Source organism: Lolium perenne, chromosome 6 (assembly GCF_019359855.2).
Source record: "Lolium perenne isolate Kyuss_39 chromosome 6, Kyuss_2.0, whole genome shotgun sequence".
NCBI lineage: Eukaryota > Viridiplantae > Streptophyta > Magnoliopsida > Poales > Poaceae > Lolium > Lolium perenne.
In genome coordinates, this window is record NC_067249.2 from 187,204,598 (window position 1) to 187,226,106 (window position 21,509).

At 46.0% G+C, this 21,509-nt stretch overlaps 1 protein-coding gene across 1 annotated transcript; it reads left to right on the forward strand.

Moving 5' to 3' along the window:
- The first annotated feature begins 3,470 nt into the window (after nucleotides 1-3,470).
- Nucleotides 3,471-11,792, forward strand: LOC127306680 (zinc finger CCCH domain-containing protein 17). Its single transcript, XM_051337367.2, has 9 exons — nucleotides 3,471-4,184; nucleotides 4,260-4,355; nucleotides 4,458-4,547; nucleotides 4,627-4,728; nucleotides 4,819-4,965; nucleotides 6,159-6,278; nucleotides 6,389-6,448; nucleotides 11,125-11,222; nucleotides 11,310-11,792. The coding sequence occupies exons 1-9, from the start codon at nucleotides 3,729-3,731 to the stop codon at nucleotides 11,446-11,448; spliced, it is 1,308 nt and encodes a 435-aa protein (XP_051193327.1). The 5' UTR covers nucleotides 3,471-3,728; the 3' UTR covers nucleotides 11,449-11,792.
- Nucleotides 11,793-21,509: the final 9,717 nt, after the last annotated feature.

The following is a 21,509-nucleotide window of genomic DNA, read 5'->3' on the forward strand; positions in this document are numbered from 1 at the left end:
GCGGCGGAACTGGTTGACTTGGGAGAGAGATTGTAAGTGGAAGATGCATATTACATGTGGGCCAGCTTTATCAGTGAGAGATCCTAAATATTTTGTATACTTTATTTATTTATTTGTTCGTGCAAAGTACTTCTGATGTTCAATTTAGACCGGGATTAGATGGTTTAGGGTACAATCGACAGGGATTTCGAGTTCGGGGTTTGATTCGCCATACCTCTACAAATTCAAGGTTTAGAATAGACTTTTGCCTTTCTGGAAAGACGAAATTGAAAAACAAATCAAATAAATTTTGTAGAACCTATTCACCCTCATCTAGATTAAAAACTCTATCCTTTCAACGAATTTGGCTCTTAGTCACAGATCCTTAGTGGCAGACGCACGAAGAATTCCCAATTTTCATCAACAATGATAAGCCAGCTTCAGTAGGGAGTGGAAACAACGTCGTGTCGGCAACTCACTCTAATGGCGGTAGTGGCCGTTATGTGGTTCAAAAACATCAATGTAATTTTTATTAGGTTTGGGGTGATTTCTATTGCTGCTGAACTTCTATAATAGATCTAAATCTTTTTTCACAAAAAAAACATGCTAAAGCCATATGTGACGGGGTCCTGGAATCCAGGGTCCCAGAGCGAAGGGCTAGCTGAAATCGGAGATTGTGGCTGCACCAACCGCAGGACCAACTTCCACCAAGGCCATAACGGAAGGTGGATGTAACTACTCCACCCTAGGGCCCTAGAGAGGTTGTAGGGGGATAGATAGTAGGTGGGATCTGATGTCATCTCAATAGGATGACATCGGGAAATGTCATCTTACGATCTGTCTACTCCCCCACAATTAGGTACGGAAGCACCGACCCTGTACCGAGGGAATCACACTGACGCCACGTCTGCAGAACCACACCCCCAATTTGCATGCTGAAGTACATATAGAATGGGTTGGCCTAACTAGACCCACGGAGGCTAAGGCAGGGGGGACGTGGCCTCTTCACCTTCATAGGCAAGGCCACACCTCGCCTTAGTATGAATAGAGGAGTAAATCAAGAAGATGACAAATCAACCAAATAAGAGACCAACGAGGACAACACCGAAGCAATCTCATAGTGCAAACCCTAGGAGCCGAAGCTGAACAAGCTTGAGATCCTTCATCCCTTGCACCCGAAGATAATGAGGCGAGGCGATCTTTTCCATTTCCACCTTTCATAGCCTTGTTTTTACCCGGAGAGGAAGAACATGCCGATGACATTGTGACTCCAAGTGCAGAGTGTTGTATCAGCAGAGGATTTTCCCCACAAAGGTGACTCGAGGGTTTATATTTAACTCTCGGGGAATGGAGTAAGGAGACATCTCCCCATCTCTTTTTCCCGCAATCCTACAAAGTAAATTAAAGCCTCGTGTCCCCAACTTCACCGTGTGGTTGTCAATCACAAGGTTTCATGTAAGTAAAACTAAAATCATGTAGCAACTAAAGTAAAGCAAACTAAACAAGTAAAGTAAACTAAGTAAAAGCGGTAAAGATTTGTTTGTTTTGGGATTTTGTGTGCAAATAAGATAGATAGATATTTCCGTATTTTCAGATTAAAATAGTGCACCAAATAAAAAGTAAGATAAATGCAATGAAAAGGTGTTTCTTATGATTGAAATTGGATCGAGATTCATGGGTTCACTTGACTATTCTCTCTTTTAAGTTGTAGTGGACAATAACAATTCATCAATGAGATATAAAAATTATAACTTCAACGTAAGATACGCATTCATATGAACATCACGTCCTAACATAGAGGTGATGCAACACATCTCTCTTATACTCTACAAGATAGAAAAAACTTCATGCAATCTTGTATTAAGAATTAGCAGAGTATATCCATAAGTAATTTGACATGATGTTTAAATATCAAATATGCTACCTTGAACAAACAAGATCATCACTTTTGTCACGTGACAAACATAACACATGCATTCACTTTATTCCTAGAATGAGATAGCAAAAGAAACGACAAAACCATAATAGACCATGAATTTATTGTCACTATCCAATTACTAAAATCATGCTATTTCATCTAACACACACATCACCCCACACACGTTCTTGCATACACGTTAGATTAGAACCAATACTTAAGAACGGGGTATATAATATGCATCTATCAATACATCTTACACAAAGTAGAGTTAAAGCTCATAGCACAATATCATAGAATAAAGATGCACCACATAGGGATTACATATATGACCATAATCATATTGGGCAGCTCATATGGTACTAAGAACTATGAAGAACATGAGAAAAATAGATCAAACTATTGTCTCGAACCCGTAGTCCAGAGGTGGACTACTCCCCCTTGATCATAGCAGCAAACAAGGAGTATGCAAAAAATGCAACAAAGTAGCGAGTGGTGGGTTTCTGGATTATAGCGGCCTTGCTTCGCAAGTAGTCGTAGTTCCCGTGAACATAAATTTTCTGCCAAGAAACCATTGCCTCAGCGAGGACTTCATCAATTATATCAAGTTCTCATTCGTAGGTGTCGACGTCGAGGGAGGAGAAGACCTCCATGCCCGAGCCCTGTACCATGGTGATGAAGTCCTCTTGCAGCCCATTGCGCGGCAGGAATTCTTCACACAGCCACTTCATGGGCAGCATGGCGCGAGCAGTGACCCTCTTGTAGTCGTTGTCGAGGGCACCCTTCAAAGTCTCGCCCTCAACAAGAGAGCACCTGGTCACCTTCTTCGTGCCAGATCCGGAGGCTCCACTACGGCTAAACATGTTTCCCAAATTCAATGCACTGCGAAAATTTCAACATAAAACTATGGGCATATGGTTCCAATGATATCAACAAATGATTCCACGCACAACCAACTGGAATCAAAATCGATTAGTGCATGGCCCATCGCCTCCTCCTCGTCGCGGGCCACCACGGCGTGCATCTCCGATTGTCGTGCTTGCGGCCATTGCAATTCTCCTACTCGTGGCCATGGCGAGGAGCAAATCATGACGGGGGCGGGAGTCCCCGATCCCACCTCGCCCATCTCTTGGTCCCATGGCTGGAACCCAAGCCTAGCGCTTCTACATGACCGCTCCACACTTCGATTTGGGTGTGGCCACTTCAGATATGTATGTATTACTACACCAGAAAATACCCTAATTTGATGCGCATCACCAGAAACCGAAGTATAAGTTGTTTAATTCAAAATTTGAGTTGCTGATTTCGAAATTTGATGTGCCGAAGAAGAAGCATTTGATGCACACATGGTGACATGATGCAATTTTACATCACCTATTGCTGCAGTGGTAATGTAAAATACATCATCTTTCGTACGCGGACATTTTGGCTACGTAAACTTTTCGAAATACAACCTTTTGTGATGTAGTACTCCGTATAAAATACATCATACTCCTGTACTTAGGAAAGTAACGAAACGTGTAACCTCTGGCCATTTTGCTTCGGCGGCGTCAGCCGGCCCTAACCAGAGCCGGGGCGGGCCCGTTCTTTCCCCACACGAGCTAAATCCGACCACACCGCCTCCTCCTCTCCCCGCCCCGCTCCTCTCCGATCCGGATCTTCCCATCCATTCCGGCGAGCCCTCGCCGCGTAGCTTCCACGCCACCCTTCCTTCTCCCCGATATATCCAACCTCCCGGCCGCCGCCGCCGCTCCTGCCAAACCCCCAATACTATCCGACCGATTATCTCCTACCCCAATCTCCCGAGCCCAACAAACCCTAGGCGCCGCCCATGGACTTCGGCAACAGGCGCGTCCACAACCGGCTGGGTCCGGCGCCAGGCGCCTCCTCCTCCTCCTCCTCCTCTTCTTCCTCCGGGAAGGTCTGCCACCATTGGCGCGCCGGGCGATGCAACCGCTTCCCCTGCCCCTTCCTCCACAGCGAGCTACCCGAGGCCGCCGCGAACTCCAGTCGCCCCAACCAACGGGATGGCCCCGGCGCCGGCGGCCACGTCTGGCGCAACCCCAACTCCGGAGGCGGGCGCGGCGGCGGCAGCGGCGGCCCTAACAGATGGGGGAGGGGTCCCGGCGGCGCGGACGTGGCCCCGAGGAACAGGGTGCAGGACCGGCCCTGCAAGTACTTCCTCGCCGGAGACCACTGCAGCTACGGCGAGAGGTGCCGCTACCCGCACACGTACTGCATGAGCAACAGCATCACGCTGCTCACCCCGCTCCAGGGCCACGAGCAGGTACTCCTCCCTTCATCTACAGATTAGGCCCTCCTGTGAAAAAGTTGCTGATCATAGCGTTGTGCTTCCTTTCAGGTCGTAACAGGGATCGCGCTGCCTAACGGATCAGATAAGCTGTATTCTGGGAGTAGGGATGGAACCGTGCGCCTTTGGGATTGCCAGACTGGGCAGGTAGCTGAGGCATCGTTGAATTGCATCCTTCCAGGGACTCCGTCCGTGTTCTCTATGACTATTTTCAGTACCTTTATTTTTCTATGTGGTGTGTGATGATAGTGTGCCGGTGTCCTCAAAGTGGGGGGTGAGGTTGGCTGCATGATCAGCGAGGGCCCGTGGGTGTTTGTTGGAATGCCTGATGCTGTCAAGGTAGGTAATGGTGATTCACACTTGTCGTTTTAATCCAATGCTCCACATGTGTGTCTGACTGTGTGACCTGTCGCGGCAGGTTTGGAATATGCAAACACAAGCAGAAATGAACCTTACTGGGCCGACAGGACAAGTCTATGCGCTCGCAGTTGGCAATGAGCTACTCTTTGCCGCAACACAGGTAAATTTTGGCTTATCTTTGATTCTAATTTCGAACATTTATCCTGGCAAATGTAATTTAATCGCTGATGTTGTTTTACACTCGGTGCAGGATGGAAGGATTTTGGCATGGAGATTTAGTGCAGCAACAAATTGTTTCGAGCCGGCTGCTGCTCTTGAAGGACACCAGCTTGCTGTTGTTTCGTTAATAGTAGGAGGCATGCGGCTGTACTCTGGTTCAATGGATAAAACTATTAGAGTAAGGACTAAGGAGAACTTCTGCACTATCCTTCACACATTCTTAGATACAGTTGATGTAGGAGCCTTTGGTTCATGCGTGCATCAGATCATGAATATAGTTTATCCTGTAACACTTCCATCGCTTTATGTCAACTTCCGCTCAATGTCATATTGTCACATTAGTTTTATCATGTGTGTTTTCAATGGTGGCGTGGAAGTTTTACAATGCACGAGCTCAGTAGACCCATCTATTGTACATGTCATAGTGGTACGCATATGAGTTATCACTTCATTCATTAATTTAAGATGCAGATATTGCTATTAATTCCTCTGGAGTTACGAATCAGATGTAGAACGGATGATGCCTCAGATTTGTGCTTGATTTTGTGTAGTCAGAGCAAACGCAAGTCTTAAAACAAAGCTGGCATTTAATCGTGGTGCATCTGCATCCCGTTAGGTATTCTTGCAATGGTTGTTGCAGCCTGTATCATATGTAACTTAGTTTTCTAGAGTAGGTGCTCACTTTGATAATGTACTATCAGTTTACATGCACATCTATGGTGATATATCAACCAGCATGTGGAGCATTGGTAACAAGTAGTTTGGGGGGAAAATCATTCACTGCAGTGGAAAAGCTCCAATACAAAAAAAGTACAGTAGTACTTACAAATGATGTATGATGCTATTTGAACTCTGTAATTTCTCTGATGCTACAAGTGAAAGTTCTGCTAGTACTCTTGGTGTCTCCAATCTTAGGACCTGTTTGGTTGGAAGCTAACTTTGCCATAGTTTGCCACACAGTTTTGCCGAACTTTCCTAACCTCAGGTGCACAAATTCTTTGCCACACTTCCGCTGTGCCTAAGGTTATCTTGCCACACTTTGTATGTGTACGCTGTATGGGGCTTACTTGCCACACAAAAAATCTTGCCTAAGGTGTGGTTAGTACCAAACACTCACCTAACATGGTCAGACTTGCCTAACTTGAGGCGTGGCAAAGTGTGGCCAGGAACAAAATAACCCCTTAACATGTTGTGTCTCTTCTATTTTAATGTAAATGATTTGCCAGACGCCTGTATTATTTTGCACATTACAGATGGTATTTTACTGCGCACTACATTGTTCAATGAAGACCAGCAACCAGAACATTTTCTTGTTACTTTGGTTTACTCCATTTTCTATAAATGATAATAATAAAAGGAAAAATATTTCAGGTTTGGGATCTGGCAACGTTGCAGTGCATACAGACTCTCTCTGATCACACGAGTGTAGTTATGTCTCTACTGTGCTGGGATCAGTTCCTATTATCTTGTTCTTTGGATAAAACAATAAAAGTTAGTCTCTCTTATCTTTTTTTGTTACTAAAAGATTCTGCAAATTCTTCTGCTCTTATTACGCATTGATCCTTTCCAATGCATTTCATACTTCGTTATATTTTTCTTAGGTTTGGGCAGCTACAGAAAGTGGAAAGTTAGAAGTGACATATACACACACAGAGGACAATGTATGTGATCCGACACTCTTATACACCTTTCATGTTGTGCCATTGCATTTTATTTTGTTACATCAATATACATGATATTTTCAATGTTATCAAAAACATGTCTCCCTTTCCTGTTCATATCCAATCCATCCTTTCTTAACCTTTTTTTTTGTTTATCTTGTACATTATTTATTTCTTTATGTACTGCTCCAATTTATATTATTTAATTAATAATGTTATGAGATCTTGTTTACAATCTTTTGAATTTACATTAGGCTTTCCTGTCGAATTATCATATGCTAAAGATCTTCAGAATTTTGTGTATGCAAGTTCAACATCTACAAAATGTTCAGGAATCTACATCCATTATCCATGTCAACATTTTTGTCTACCATTGGAAAATAGATACTTAAACTGGAGCAGTGAGTGAATCGGTCAAATGGCCATTTAAATACTAGTTTTGACCACCAATTTGACCAACAAAACAGAGGTTATGGGCTACAAAAGTTATACCATTGTATTCACACTTGGAAGAACTTTCCAATGGTATAATTTGACATATTTCTAATGTTAAATCTTGAAAAATGAGAGTATTTTATACGTAAATTTTATACGTGCTATATTTTGGTTGGTATCTATACCTATTATATTATATATATATAATAACGGGAGGATTGTTTCTTCCGGTCCATCATGATTTTTGCAGTTTAGCCCCTCATAAATTTGCAAATCATCCCGTAGTATATCGACAATGCTCTCCGTTCGTCGACCGGTGTTATGTGGCTGCTAGGGTTCGGGAGGGAGAGAGAGGGCTGCGAGGGCGCGAGAGGGCCGGCCGGGGGCCTTGCCCACGGCCGGTGGCAAGAGGGAAGCCTTCTTAATTCTTGCTTCATTAGATTGATACATCTCCTCTCCATATATAGAGAGGTTTACTTGACTCCCAAGCAAGGCTTACTTGACCCCTAAGCAAACCCTAAGACTAACGGGCCCAGGCCCATGACGTACTCTAACACTACACCCCACCTGGACATGCAGCTCGTCCTCGAGCTGCAACCTAACGACGATTCGACCCCACACAAACCTAACGCCTAAAAAACAAGCCTTTTACATCTCGGCCTATTGTATTGACCTGAAATAAGCTAACCTGAATGAGACTCCGACTCTTTATTTTTGACTCCGGACGATAAGGCGAGAATCCCCCCCCCGCCGAACTTGTGCGTTTGCAGCCCCCTGGATCCCAAGGACACCATTGGGACCAAGGGAGCCCTCGCGGCGGCCGGCGGCGAAATGCAGTGGTGCTACGCGGTGCGCTCCTGTCGGTGACACCATGTCTTCTCCCCGCCAGCTGACTGTCGATGTCGCAGACTTGGAGGTTGCTGCCCGCGGGAAAAACAGCATGTCCGCCGCCCGTGGGGGAAACCGCACGCCCAAGATCCCCGACGCAGCGGACGAGATCGAGGTCCGTTGTGCAACGAAGCGCAACTTGGAGGAGCTGCAGCTGCAGATCACGCATCTCCAGATCACGTATCTCCCGCACACGCCGACGCACTAGGAGGCCGCGCGCAGCAGCCTGCAGCCTCACCGCCGCTGACATGTGGCGGATAGCGATCCAAGCCGGAAGCGGTGACGGTGACGGCGATGGAGGGAAACAGACCTGGTGGAAGGGCATCCCGGGCGGTGTCGATGTAGAGCCCGGGGCCAAGGTCGCTCCCACACCGCCGAAAGGCAGGGACGGCGTCGGTGGCGGCAGCAGCCGCTGCTGCGGTGTTGGTGGCGACAGCAGCTGCCCACCGAACGGCAGGGACAGCGTCGGTGAGGACAGCAGCTGCAGCGGCGGCATTGGTGGCGGCGGCAGCTGTTGTTGCTGCAGCAGCGTCCCGGTGGGGAAGAAGGCGGCCGGCTGCTGGAGAAGAGGGACCCCCGGCGCCGAGGTAGGGCCCGGCCCGGAGATGGTGGGCAGCGGCAGCGGGGACTGCAGCAGCCCGGCGTCGGGTGCCGACGACGACAGCAGCAGCGTCGGCTGCAGCGGCCCGGCGATCGTGGCGGAGGCCGCCTGGTGCATCGGCTGCCACGGCAGCAGCGCCGCCGCCGGCGGCCTGTAGGGACCGGCCAGGAAGAGGCAGATCTCCTGGACAGCAGTGGTGAGATCGCGGAGGGCTGCGGTGATCTCCGCCGAGGAGAGAACGGCGGGAACGTCGGAGTGCGGCGGCGGCGGGTGGGAAGAACTCGGTGGAGGGCTGAACATGATCGAACCCGGGAAAGCTGATACCAAGTGTTATGTGGCTGCTAGGGTTCGGGAGGGAGAGAGAGGGCTGCGAGGGCGCGAGAGGGCCGGCCGGGGGCCTTGCCCACGGCCGGTGGCAAGAGGGAAGGGATTTCCTTCTTAATTCTTGCTTCATTAGGTTGATACATCTCCTCTCCATATATAGAGAGGTTTACTTGACTCCCAAGCAAGGCTTACTTGACCCCTAAGCAAACCCTAAGACTAACGGGCCCAGGCCCATGACGTACTCTAACAACCGGTGAGCTCTCGCGCGGTCTACCCTTTGCCTGGTGCACTGGCCTAGCAGACCAAATCGTATGCTCCCTGCGAGCGCTAGGAAGGCCAAGCCTAGCTCCATCTCCCGAGTCCCAGTCCTGATCGATCAGAAACAATACGTATTCCAAACTATGACATACAATGCTGATGCAATCAAACTGATGCACGACTTGGAATCAGCTACGTACGTACTGGCTTACCAATCAGATTGTTTTTTTCCTCATTTAAACCTATGCCTACCAAGCGCCAGAACTGGATCGATCCGAAAAAAGCAACGTTCTTGTATCACCCACGCCCCGCCTTGAATGGAAAGAAAAAGAAAGGCTAGAAAATCTCAGGCAGCCAGGTCTGGTCTCCGGGCCTCGCTCCGAAAAGGAGTCCCAACCGGCTGCTGCTGATGTTCAAGGAGATGGAGGGGAAGGACGTAACTGAGCTTCTCGCCGTCCGCAGAGAGAAGTTTGCCTATGTGGCTTGAGGCGGCGGCATGGCAGAAGCTCATGAGATGGTTAGCATGAGCTCATGGAAGTGGCCATGGCGGCAGAAACGCAGCTAGGCGAGCTCGAGGCGAGGCCTTGGCGGACGTCAGAAGCTCCTTCTGGTCTGCGGCAGTGTCGGAAGAGGAACGTAGTGGAGGCAGCGTGAGTTTGTACGTCGCCGGTGTGAACTTCTACGTTGGCGGTGGTCGGACCCGTCCAGGAGGTCGAGGAGTCGGCGTCCCATGGGGAGATCGGTGACGGGTGCGTGGGGGTCTCCTCTACATTAATGTTTTTGTTACATGATTTGGTAGATGAGACACTTATTTGTGCCTCAAAAATTAGATTCTAAATATTCATCCAGGCTAATCACAATTATTGTTCTGCCACTGGCCTCATGTGATAATATCACATTTTCTTGCTCATGGTGTGCGAGACGATATTTCTACCATGAAAGACTGGTTTTATGTTTAAATAATCATTAGATCCAACTATTATCATCTTCATGTGAAGAATCCTGCAAGGTTGACGACCCGATGGCCTTTATCTAGACGCTGTCATTCCACCCCAGGTTTTCAGTGATAGTGTGTAACTTTATTCATACGGCTAGATGAGTATAGTCATGTTGACCGCTTCCATGAAATTGCATTTTAAATGATTTCTGGAAAAAGATGGGAGCCAGCTGTTCGTTGTTATGCCTAAATTTGTTCGGCCGTAGCAAGTCTACAAAGTCATGCTTTTTGATCCTCACAAATTTTTGTATAGAAGGTAATCGGGGAATCCATTAGTTTTCGCTGTTATGTTGAGTGGTGATTCATAGGATACCTGTTCACATTTCAGTCTTTTATTTGGTCATCGGTATATCTGCAACTATTGAAGTTTTCACGTGCAAATTTTCCTCTTAACAGATCTGTTTCTCATTGAGAAGGAAAGATAATGTCAGTTTTAAAACATAGAAACCTGGTGACAAGTTGATACTTATTGTAATTCTCTAGATTGAAATTAGTGTGTGCAAGACATTATAGAGTATAGACCAAGCCTGAAAAACCTGTTGCAAGACGCCCACCTAGGCAGCTTAAGAGGTTGCTGGCAGCCAAACTAGTCGCTTTGGCCATAGGCTACTGACGAGGAATCGATGACTGGTGAAGAATCAACTGCTGCCAGCATCTCCATCACCAGCAGTTGTTGTTCAGCAGGATAAGATGGCATCGTTGGCCGCTGAAGGTGGTTGATGAGATGTCACAGTTGTTGGAGGATGTGGTTGTCTGCCGAAGTGGTCGCTGGGACTTAGTGGCAGAGGAAACCCTATTACACTAATAAGGCAGGCCATTGTGCTCTGACTGGCCCTAGTTTTCTCCTTTCTACATCTATTTTCACTCTGATCTCCCTTTGACACCTGCTACTGCTAGTAGGCCAAAGAGGCTGTCGTCACGGCAAACGCCTGGGTGCACTTATGTGCAACTTAAGCGACCAAGGTGCTGAGCACTGGTAAAATGCCTTCTTAGCACCAATCTCCTTTTTGAACCTTAGTGTAGGCTATACTACAATCACTTTGGTCAGAGTCAGTACGAGCTTCTTAACAATCTGCTCCTTTTCGTGCATCATCTACTTTGCCAAAAGTTTGGTGACATATCCTTTCTTATGTTGTGCTGTATCTGTGATCTAATGGTGTTTCATGTTTGTAGGGAGCACTTGCTCTTGCTGGCATGCCTGATGCACAATCCAAACCTGTGCTAGTATGTTCATTAAATGACAACACTGCCCGGCTCTATGATCTACCATCGTAAGAAAAAACATACTACTGAGTAATATAATTTCTTTATGATTTACTTCTGAATTTTGTCTGAGGCGTCTCTTGTTTGTTTTACAGGTTCAGTGATAGGGGCAAAATATTCGGCAAACAGGAAATTAGGGCAATACAAACTGGCCCTGGTGGTTTATTTTTTACTGGGGATGGAACTGGTGAGCTGAAGGTTTGGCAATGGGTTATTGATGCCTCCCAAACCTGATGCATATAGTGTATTCTAGATTAGTTTCCCAATGTATGTTATGAGGGGTTTTTCAAAGATATGCACGAGTTGAGGTGTGGTTTGATGGCCAGTTCATTTTTCTGTTATATCCTACATTTATTCTCCAAGGATATGAGATTCAGCTGGACTGGCTCACATTTAGAATACATGCAGAGGCTATGAAGTAGCAGTATGGACGCTAGTGCTGTCCTGGGATGAGTTTGACGTCGGGGAATAATTCCTTGTATTCTGTAAAGCACCGGAACCAAGAAGAGTGATAACTTATCTCTTATCTGCTGATAGCTTCAAAAGGATGGTATTAATACAAAGATTTTGTTCGCCCACATTTGTTGTTTGGGAGAAGTGTCCCTTTTCATATTGTGACGAGTTAAATTTCTTCTTGGAGGACTATGCATTGCTATCTTCATGACTCCATGCTGCTCTTTTCATTATGTCTGGTGTAATGGTGTTCATACATTGCAATGTCCACCCTGAAGCAGTCTTATGTTGCAACGTGTTGCTCTGATACATGCACATTCTTGCAAGGTGGATCTGCAGTCACTTGATTTCTGACCTTTTGATGGCACGATCCTACATCAGTCAACATAGGAGTTTCCACGAAGAAAGATACAGTAGATCACTTGGAACTAGGTTGATTTTAGTTTTGGATGCAGAATGACGTTACCTTTGAAGCCAGTATCTAGTGTAAGCTTCTCAGCTTCAGGCTCCAGTTAGCTTCGCAAAACTCAGGAGCAGCATTGCGGAGCTCCGCGTCTCTGTCGACGTGCGCTTCAGTGGAACAGCGAGCCACCATATCAGTTAGCTTGTGTAAAGACGACTGTACTTGTACTGCCATTAGATATTCATCATCAGATCGGCCAATTCTGGAAAGACCTGCTTCTCGCCGGTTCGTGTGCCCATGTTCATATGCCACCAGGTGGAAAGTATTGCTATTTGAAAGTTCGGAAAGGAACCCAGACTGCAGGGCGACGATAAGAACAGGCGGCCTCGATCATTTTGCAATGATACCATCCGCGCATGTGGTGTCACATCAAGTGTGCTACCTTGCGGCACGGACGAGGGACAAAATTGCCACCAACGGCCAGTCTTGGCATTGCCCTGGTTGGAACAGCACTACTCCCTTGACATTTGTGATGAAGAATATACTCCCTAAGCTCTATAATTATTGTCCTAATTTCAAAAAAGAACTTTGGCTAAAGGGGGAAGAGTCCCTCCTTTAGCTGTCTGTTGTTAGAAAGAATGAGACCCCCCCCCCCCCCCCCCCTCGTCTGCTCTAAATAACTGGTGTAACGGCTTCGACCCTCCCTGAGGCTAATCTCCCCCCGCCCCTCTCTGTCCTCTAAAAACTAGCTATGCTCCCTTGTACTCTCTATGAGGTTTGTTTATAATATGTTCAGGCTGGCGTAAGCCCACCGTAGTCAGGGTCAAAAAAAAAATGAGACCTCTCCGCGAATTAACACAGATATAACAACCCTAGCGGAGTGAAGTCGGGTTGGCGGGTTTAACACCTTGAACTCCAGCCACTGAGCTAGCACTTAGGTCTCTAATTTCAATTCAATCTAAATTTAAATCACGATGAGAATCGTGAAAAGAACGAAGTACATGAAAAATATGTCATAAATATCGGATCATTTCGAGTCACATGGGATAACATCTATCTTTTCGGATGCACATTTTCTTGTAAAAGGAAACAGATATGCATGCTTGTAGACTCCCTTGTCAACTTTAGTTTTTTCAGAAAACTATACTTTTGGGATTTCGGGCTAGTGGCTGGTGAATGGCTCTCTCGCACATACCTTTGTGTTGATTCTTCCTGCAGTCTCCCTATCCACGATGACGATCTCGTGAAAGAGACGGTAAAATCGAGGGAATATCCTTTGGTACATTCTCACACTAGTGCAGTGGTAGCAGGCTAGCAGACATCACTTTTATCGAGCGCTCAACGCTTGCCATGTGCAAGTGCAAAGATACAAAATCGACAGCGCCTACGTGGCTCCCCTATCGTTCAGCCACATCCAACAAATCTTTACTGGAGCTTTACTAAAGTAATCTGCTATATTTTGTTTTGCAACCAAAGTAATATGCTAGTTGAACTAATCCTTAAACAAATTTATGTGCGTACAGAGCGATTAGCTACGAATAGTTTTTTATCTGTAGATCAGTCCATCCGGAACACCAGCGAAGCACCCATAGGCCCCTCCTAAGAGCATCCCCACTCATTTGGGCTCCCCACGCCCAAATCCGGCGAAATTTTCGTCCGGATTGGAGGAAGATTTGGCGTGGGGAGGCCCATTTTCCCAGCCGCGAGTCCAGGATGGATGCAACGTAATACGACGAATTCAGACAAAATAGGCGAATTCGTTCAAACATAAGCGAAATTTAATGATATTTAACATATAGAGGCGAGTTCGTACATAAATAGGCCGAATTCGTACATATATTTGAATTCGGCGATTGGCAAACTAATACTAAAACTAAAAGCGGCCTCCTACATGCCGAAATGGCGGTAGAAGGTCGTGTAGTCGCCGCCGTCGTCGTCGTCGCTGGAGCCGGCGTCGTCCTGGGGCGGCGGCGCCTCGTACGCCGGCTCGTGCCTCGGGCGCCGTCGCGGCGCGTGGAGGCGACGGCCGGTAGATGTCGCTGCCGCTGCTCTCCTCGAGCTTGATCACCTCCTCGGGCGCGGCGTTCCGCGAGGACGACGGTGCGGCGGCGCGGCGGCGAGTTGTCGCGCGGCGGCGGATCCAACATCCGCCGTCGCTGCTCCGCCTCCCGGCGCTCCCGGCCGCGCTGGACCACTCCGGCGCGGCGTCGATGGGGAGGTCGTTGTCGGCGGGCACCGTTCCTTCGCCGACACGGCGATCGCCTCCGCCACTGCGGCGTCCTCCGCGCGCTTCGCATCCTCCTCGGCGAGCTGGTTGGCGGCGGCCGCGGCGGCCTCATTCTTCGCCGTCTTCCTCTTCCGCCCGCGTTGCGGCGAGGAGGGCTGGTCGCGGATGACGAGCGCACCGCTGCTGCGCCCTCTGGTCGGCGGTGGAGACGCCAGCTCCTTCTTCACGGTGGCCGGAGACGGCCACTCCTTCTTGACGGTGGCCGGCGTCGACCCGCCGGACCTAGACGCCGATCTCGAGCCCGACGACGAAGAGGACGGCGCCATCCTCCTCGGTATCCAGGAACTACCGTGCCGGCGCGACACGGTAGCCGCCACCGGCGGCGGCATCCCCAGGACAGGGGAGTTCCCGTCCTCGATGTGCGCGAGCACATTCTCGAGGGTGCGGTTGGGCGCGCTCCACCATCGGCGGCGGCCGGCGGCGTTGTTCCTTGCCGGAGGAGGAGGAGGGCCGTCGTAAGCGGCGAGTTCGCGTTCGTACCTTCGCCGGAAGAACGCGATCCACGCTTCGTGGTTGTCGGGGAACAAGCGCGGATCCGCGCGCTGCTCGTCACTGAGAGTGACGAGCACCTCGTCGATCGCCGCTTCGAGTGCGCCGCCACCCGTTGGCGGCGGCGGGATCGGCACGCCGCCTACGCTCAGCCTCCAGCCTCCCGGCGCGCGGAAGTCCGGCGGCGCAGGGTAGCCTGATGACCCACAAGTATAGGGGGTGTATCGTAGTATCTTCGATAAGTAAGAATGTCGATCCCAACGAGGAGCAGAAGGTGTTGACAAGCAGTTTCGTTGAAGGATTCACTGTAAATGCTCACAGACAAGTATTCAGGGGGTTTTGATGTAACAGTTGAATAAAGTACGAGTAAGTAAATTGCGAGAGTAATAATTGCAGCGAGTGGCCCAATCCTTTTTAGCACAAAGGACAAGCCGGTTTGTTTACTTATAATGACCAAACGTTCTCGAGGACACACGGGATTTTAGTCTAGTGCTTTCGCTACATACGGCTAAATAATCTTCATTGTTATGATAAGTGTTGTGTGGGTGAACCTATGCTAATGTACCGCCCTTCCTAGGACTAATACATACTTGTGATTATACCCCTTGCAAGCATCCGCAACTACAAGAAAGTAATTAAGAATAAATCTAACCACAGCCTTAAACTCTGAGATCCTGCGATCCCTCCTGCATCGATATACCAACGGGGGTTTAGGTTTCTGTCACTCCGGCAACCCCGCAATTAGCAAACGAATACAAGATGCATTCCCCTAGGCCCATAAATGGTGAAGTGTCATGTAGTCGACGTTCACATGACACCACTAGAAGAATAACACCACAACTTAAATATCACACCATTGAATATTACTCAACCATAGTTCACTACTAACATTTAGACTTCACCCATGTCCTCAAGAACTAAACGAACTACTCACGAGACATCATATGGAACATGATCAGAGGTGATATGATGATGAATAACAATCTGAACATAAACTTGGTTCAATGGTTTCACTCAATAGCATCAACAACAAGTAGAGATCGATACCGGGAGAGTTTCCCCTATCAAACAATCAAGATCAAACCCAAATTGCTACGGCGATGACGGTGTCCGGCGGTGATGACGGTGGGGATGATGGTGTAGATGATGATGATGGTGATGACGATGATGTCCAGCTCGATGACGGTGACGATGGCGTCGATTTCCCCCTCCCGGAGGGAATTTTCCCGGCGGATTCCTGCCCGCCGGAGAGCTCTTTTCTCTCTGGTGTTCTCCGCCCCGCAGAGGCGGCTGTAACCCTTCGTGAGGTACCCTCTATGGCTTAGGTTTTCGGGACGAAGGGTTTGGCGAAGAAAAGGAGGCGAAAGGGGCCGTGGGCTCCCCACACTACATGGCGGCGCGGCCAGGGCATGGGCCGCGCCGCCCTAGGGTGTGGGCCCACCCTGGGTCCTCCTGGCCCCTCCTTCCGGCTTCCTTTGTCATCTTGAAAAATAGGATTTTTGGTATAATTTCCTCCCACAGTTGATCTTCCGAAATATTGCGTTCTGACGGTGCTTTTTCTAGCAGAATCCTGGCTCCGGTGCTTGATCCTCCAATAATGATGAAACATGCAAAATAGATGAAATAACATAAGTATTGTGTCCCAATATGAAATATATCAATGAATAACAGCAAATTATGATATAAAATAGTGATGCAAATTGGACGTATCAACTCCCCCCAAGCTTAGACTTCGCTTGTCCCCAAGCGAAACTGAGCTCGATAGACAGGACCACATGTTTATGGAGTGAAGAGTCGATAAATAAAATACGGACAAGAAGCATCATATTCATTCACACAAGACATTATAGTAAACAACCTCTTATAACTCAACTTGAAACAAGTATAAGGTAATCACAAGTAAAGGTGCATAAGAAATCATAATTGGTGATGGCAAACTTCGTTCTTGGTCAGAGAACAATTAACAGATTATATTTATCTCATTGAGCAGCGCTCTCATGTTAAAGTTTATAAGGCACAACTTGCATACTCAATCATAATGGTCTTTTCATGATCGTTGATAACTTGCAGAGCTATATTCTTTCAGATAAAACTTGTACTAAACAAGGAAAAATAAAAGACATGATGAAGCAAATCACAATATAATGGTTTGATCACAACTACTCAAATGCTTGCTTGAGATGGAGGGAAATAGGTTTACTGACTCAACATAAAGTAAAAGACAGACCCTTCGCAGAGGGAAGCAGGGATCAAATCATGTGCTAGAGCTTTTTCAGTTTTGCAATCATATAAAGAGAATAAAAGTAACATTTTGAGGGGTGTTTGTTGTTGTCAACGACTGGTAGCGGGTACTCTAACCCCCTTGCCAGACAACCTCCTAAGAGCGGCTCCCATATTATTTTCATTTTGTGTGGCACTCCTTCCAACCTTTCTTTCACAAACCATGGCTAACCGAATCCTCGGGTGCCTGCCAACAATCTCATACCATGAAGGAGTGCCTTTTTATTTTAGTTTTATTATGATGATGACACTCCCCCCAACCTTTGCTTACACAAGCCATGGCTAACCGAATCCTTCGGGTGCCGTCCATCAATCACATACCATGGAGGAGTGTCTATTTAGTTTAATTAATTTGGGACTGGGAATCCCATTGCCAGCTCTTTTTGCAAAATTATTGGATAAGCGGATGAAGCCACTAGTCCATTGGTGGAAGTTGCCCAACAAGATTGAAAGATAAAACACCACATACTTCCTCATGAGCTATGAAACATTAACACAAATAAGAGATACTAAGTTTTGAATTGTTTAAAGGTAGCACATGAAGTATTTACTTGCAATGGCAGAAATTACCATGTAGTAGGTAGGTATGGTGGACACAATTGGCATAGGTTTGGGTTAAGGTTTGGATGCACGAGAAGTATTCCCTCTCAGTACAGGTCTTTGGCTAGCAAGGTTAATTAGCAAGCATAAGAGTCGAGGGAAACAAACAAATATACATGTGATAGAAACAATCATGCATCTTCCTTGTAAGCACAAATAATTTTAACTTCAGAATAATAAGCTATGAGCTAACAAGAAAGATAATGAAACATCTACATGTATTTCTCTTTTCTACTTAAACCTCAAAGTGTTGTTGCTATTGACCAATGCTAAGTTTGCCAAAACCAAATAGATTTATTCCATGCTCCCAAAGTGATACCAATACTAGCAACAAGGTAAATCATATGATAGAGATTGCAAACTAGAATAAGATGTGCAATATGTAAATGATAAGACTTCTCATTAATATTCCATAACGATAACTCACACCAAGGGATACATAGATAACCAACTAAGGGAGAGATACTTCCAACTGCAACCCATCTTATATGATAACTTCCCTACTCATGATATGACACTACTTGACAATAAAAGTAAAAGGTAGTGATAATGTGATACCGCGGCACTCCCCCAAGCTTGGAACAAACCAAGGGGATGCCAATACCGATGATGAATTACTCCTTTGGCGATGGTGGTGATGAATTCCTGTCATCAGACTTCCAAGGAAGAGGCTCTCCATCAAGAAACGATATCTTGGTCTCGGGAATCCTGAAACTAGCAGCACGGCTTATGTATTTAAACCTGTTTTCATACTCACAGTTCTGATTCTGAACGTCATAGAGTTGTGCTTGGAGCTTGTTGGTGGTGTCGTGAAGTGAGAGGATGTCGCTCCAAAGCTTTGCAGTCTCCTTCTCATGTTCGGCAATGAGTTCAGACACAATCCTGTGGAAGATATCCACCTCACGCTCAGCCATCTTCTTGTACTTGAAAACCTCTTGTTCTAGATTCTCCATCCTGTCTTCCAAGCTTCCTTCTCCTTTAGGACCCTGAACATCCTTGACCTGCAGTTCTCCTTCAACAAGCAGCAACTCCTTGGGGTGCATCCTCAGCTCCTCCATGTACAAGTTGCCAATATCCTTGCGGGAGCTGTCCTTCGGAGTTTCCGACGAGGACATGATGGCTCTAGATCTGAAATAATTCCTGGCAGAAACAGCTCGAAACAAAACACGTCGAGAACACGATATACGGACCTCCAGGGGTCCGGGGGATTATATAGCAAAAAATTTCGCGACAAACGGAAAGTACCAGATCGAACCAGAGTCGGAAAGGGGCGACGGGGCAGCCAGACCATAGGTCGGCGCGGGCCCAGGTCAGGCCGCGCCGGCCTATGGTGGCGCCCCCTCGTGCGTCCTTTCCACTCCGTTTCGAACTCGTAATTTTTCATATTTTCTAAAAACAGCAAAAATATTGTTCGGAAAGTAAATTGCGTACTTTTCATTACCAGTACTGTTACCTATTCAAAGTCGAGTTCTGGCGGACTGTCAATTTGCCCTTTGATGAAAGCCTCCGGTGTTTCCACTTGAATAATATCAATATCAACATTATAGGAATCACCTGAGATATAATGCTTGAGTCTTTGTCCATTCACCACTTGCGTAGCATTGCCTTGAAGAGAGCTAATTTTGATTGCTCCTGAACGATACACCTCCTCGACAACATATGGTCCTTCCCATTTTGAGAGTAATTTCCCTGCAAAGAATCTGAGACGAGACCGATACAATAGGACTTTATCCCCAATATTAAATTCTCTTTTGATAATCCTTCTATCATGCCATTTTTTAACTTTCTCTTTAAAGAGTTTAGCATTTTCATAAGCTTCACTTCTCCATTCATCTAGAGAACTTAATTGCAACAACCTCTTATCACCGGCAAGTTTAGGATCTTTATTTAATTCTCTAACAGCCCAATAAGCTTTGTGCTCTAGTTCTAAAGGTAAATGACAAGCTTTCCCATAAACCATTTTATAAGGTGACATTCCCATGGGATTTTTATAAGCAGTTCTGTAAGCCCATAATGCATCCTTCAATTTACTAGCCCAATTCTTTCTTGTTTTATTAACGGTCTTTCCCAAAATAGATTTAATCTCTCTATTTGATAATTCTACTTGACCACTAGTTTGAGGATGATAAGCGGAAGCAATTCTATGATTAATACCATACCTAGCAAGAGTTTTTCTAAAACCTCCATGAATAAAATGAGAACCTCCATCAGTCATAATATATCTAGGCACTCCAAATCTAGGAAAAATAATATCTAAAAGCATTCTTAAAGAGGTCTCACCATCAGCACTTTTTGTAGGTATAGCTTCCACCCATTTAGTAACATAATCAACAACAACAAGTATATGAGTGTTACCTTCCGAAGACGGAAAAGGTCCCATGAAGTCAAATCCCCAACAATCAAACGGTTCAATAACAAGAGTATAATTCATAGGCATTTCATTGCGTCTGGAGATATTACCAACCCTTTGGCATTCATCATAAGATAAAATAAACTTTCTCGCATCCTTGAAGAGAGTTGGCCAATAAAAACCTGATTGTAGAACCTTTTGCGCGGTTCTTTCTCCGGCGTGATGTCCTCCATAAGCACTACCATGACATTTACTCAATATCTCCTGTTGTTCATATTCGGTAACACATCTTCGCATAATACCATCCACTCCTTCTTTATATAAGTGTGGATCATCCCAGAAATAATGCCTCAAATCATAAAAGAATTTCCTCCTCTGCTGAGCTGAAAAGGTTGGAGGCAAGTACTTGGAAACAATAAAGTTAGCATAATCAGCATACCAAGGACTGTCTCGCGAGCTCACCTTTATTACAGCCAATTGTTCATTTGGAAAACTATCATTAACAGGAACAGGATCATAAGCAATATTTTCCAATCTAGACAAATTATCAGCAACAGGATTTTCAGCACCTTTCCTATCTACAATATGTAAATCAAATTCTTGCAACAAAAGTACCCATCTAATAAGCCTCGGCTTAGCATCTTTCTTTGTCATAAGGTATCTAATTGCAGCATGATCAGTATGAATAGTAACTTTTGAATCAACAATATAAGATCTAAATTTATCACAAGCAAAGACTACAGCTAATAATTCTTTTTCAGTCGTAGCATAATTTCTTTGAGCAGCATCAAGAGTTTTACTAGCATAATGAATAACATTCAGTTTTTTATCTACTCGCTGTCCAAGAACAGCGCCTACAGCAAAATCGCTAGCATCACACATAATCTCAAAGGGTAAGTTCCAATCAGGAGGTTCAACTATAGGAGCAGTTGTTAAGGCTTTCTTAAGAGTTTCAAAAGCTTCCTTACAATCATCATCAAAAACAAATGGTACATCTTTTTGAAGAAGATTAGTAAGAGGCTTTGAAATCTTGGAGAAATCTTTAATAAATCTCCTATAAAACCCAGCATGACCAAGAACACTACGAATACCTTTAACATCCCTCGGATAGGGTATCTTCTCAATTGCTTCAACTTTAGCTCTATCAACCTCAATACCTCTCTCAGAAATTTTATGTCCCAATACAATTCCTTCATTAACCATAAAGTGGCATTTCTCCCAATTAAGAACAAGGTTAGTTTCTTCACATCTCTGCAAAACTTTATCAAGGTTTCGCAAGCAACTATCAAAAGAATTCCCATAGACGGAAAAATCATCCATGAATACCTCTACAATACTTTCACAAAAACCATGAAAAATAGCAGACATGCATCTTTGAAAAGTAGCAGGAGCATTACATAAACCAAAAGGCATGCGTCTATAAGCATAAGTTC

What these genes read in the sequence shown, in the direction of transcription:
- LOC127306680 (XM_051337367.2), top strand. Translation starts at nt 3,729, where the DNA reads ATGGACTTCGGCAACAGGCGCGTCCACAACCGGCTGGGTCCGGCGCCA. An exon ending in CGCTCCAGGGCCACGAGCAG is followed by an intron (nt 4,185 to 4,259) that starts GTACTCCTCCCT and finishes GCTTCCTTTCAG; the next exon opens with GTCGTAACAGGGATCGCGCT. An exon ending in CAATGGATAAAACTATTAGA is followed by an intron (nt 4,966 to 6,158) that starts GTAAGGACTAAG and finishes AAAATATTTCAG; the next exon opens with GTTTGGGATCTGGCAACGTT.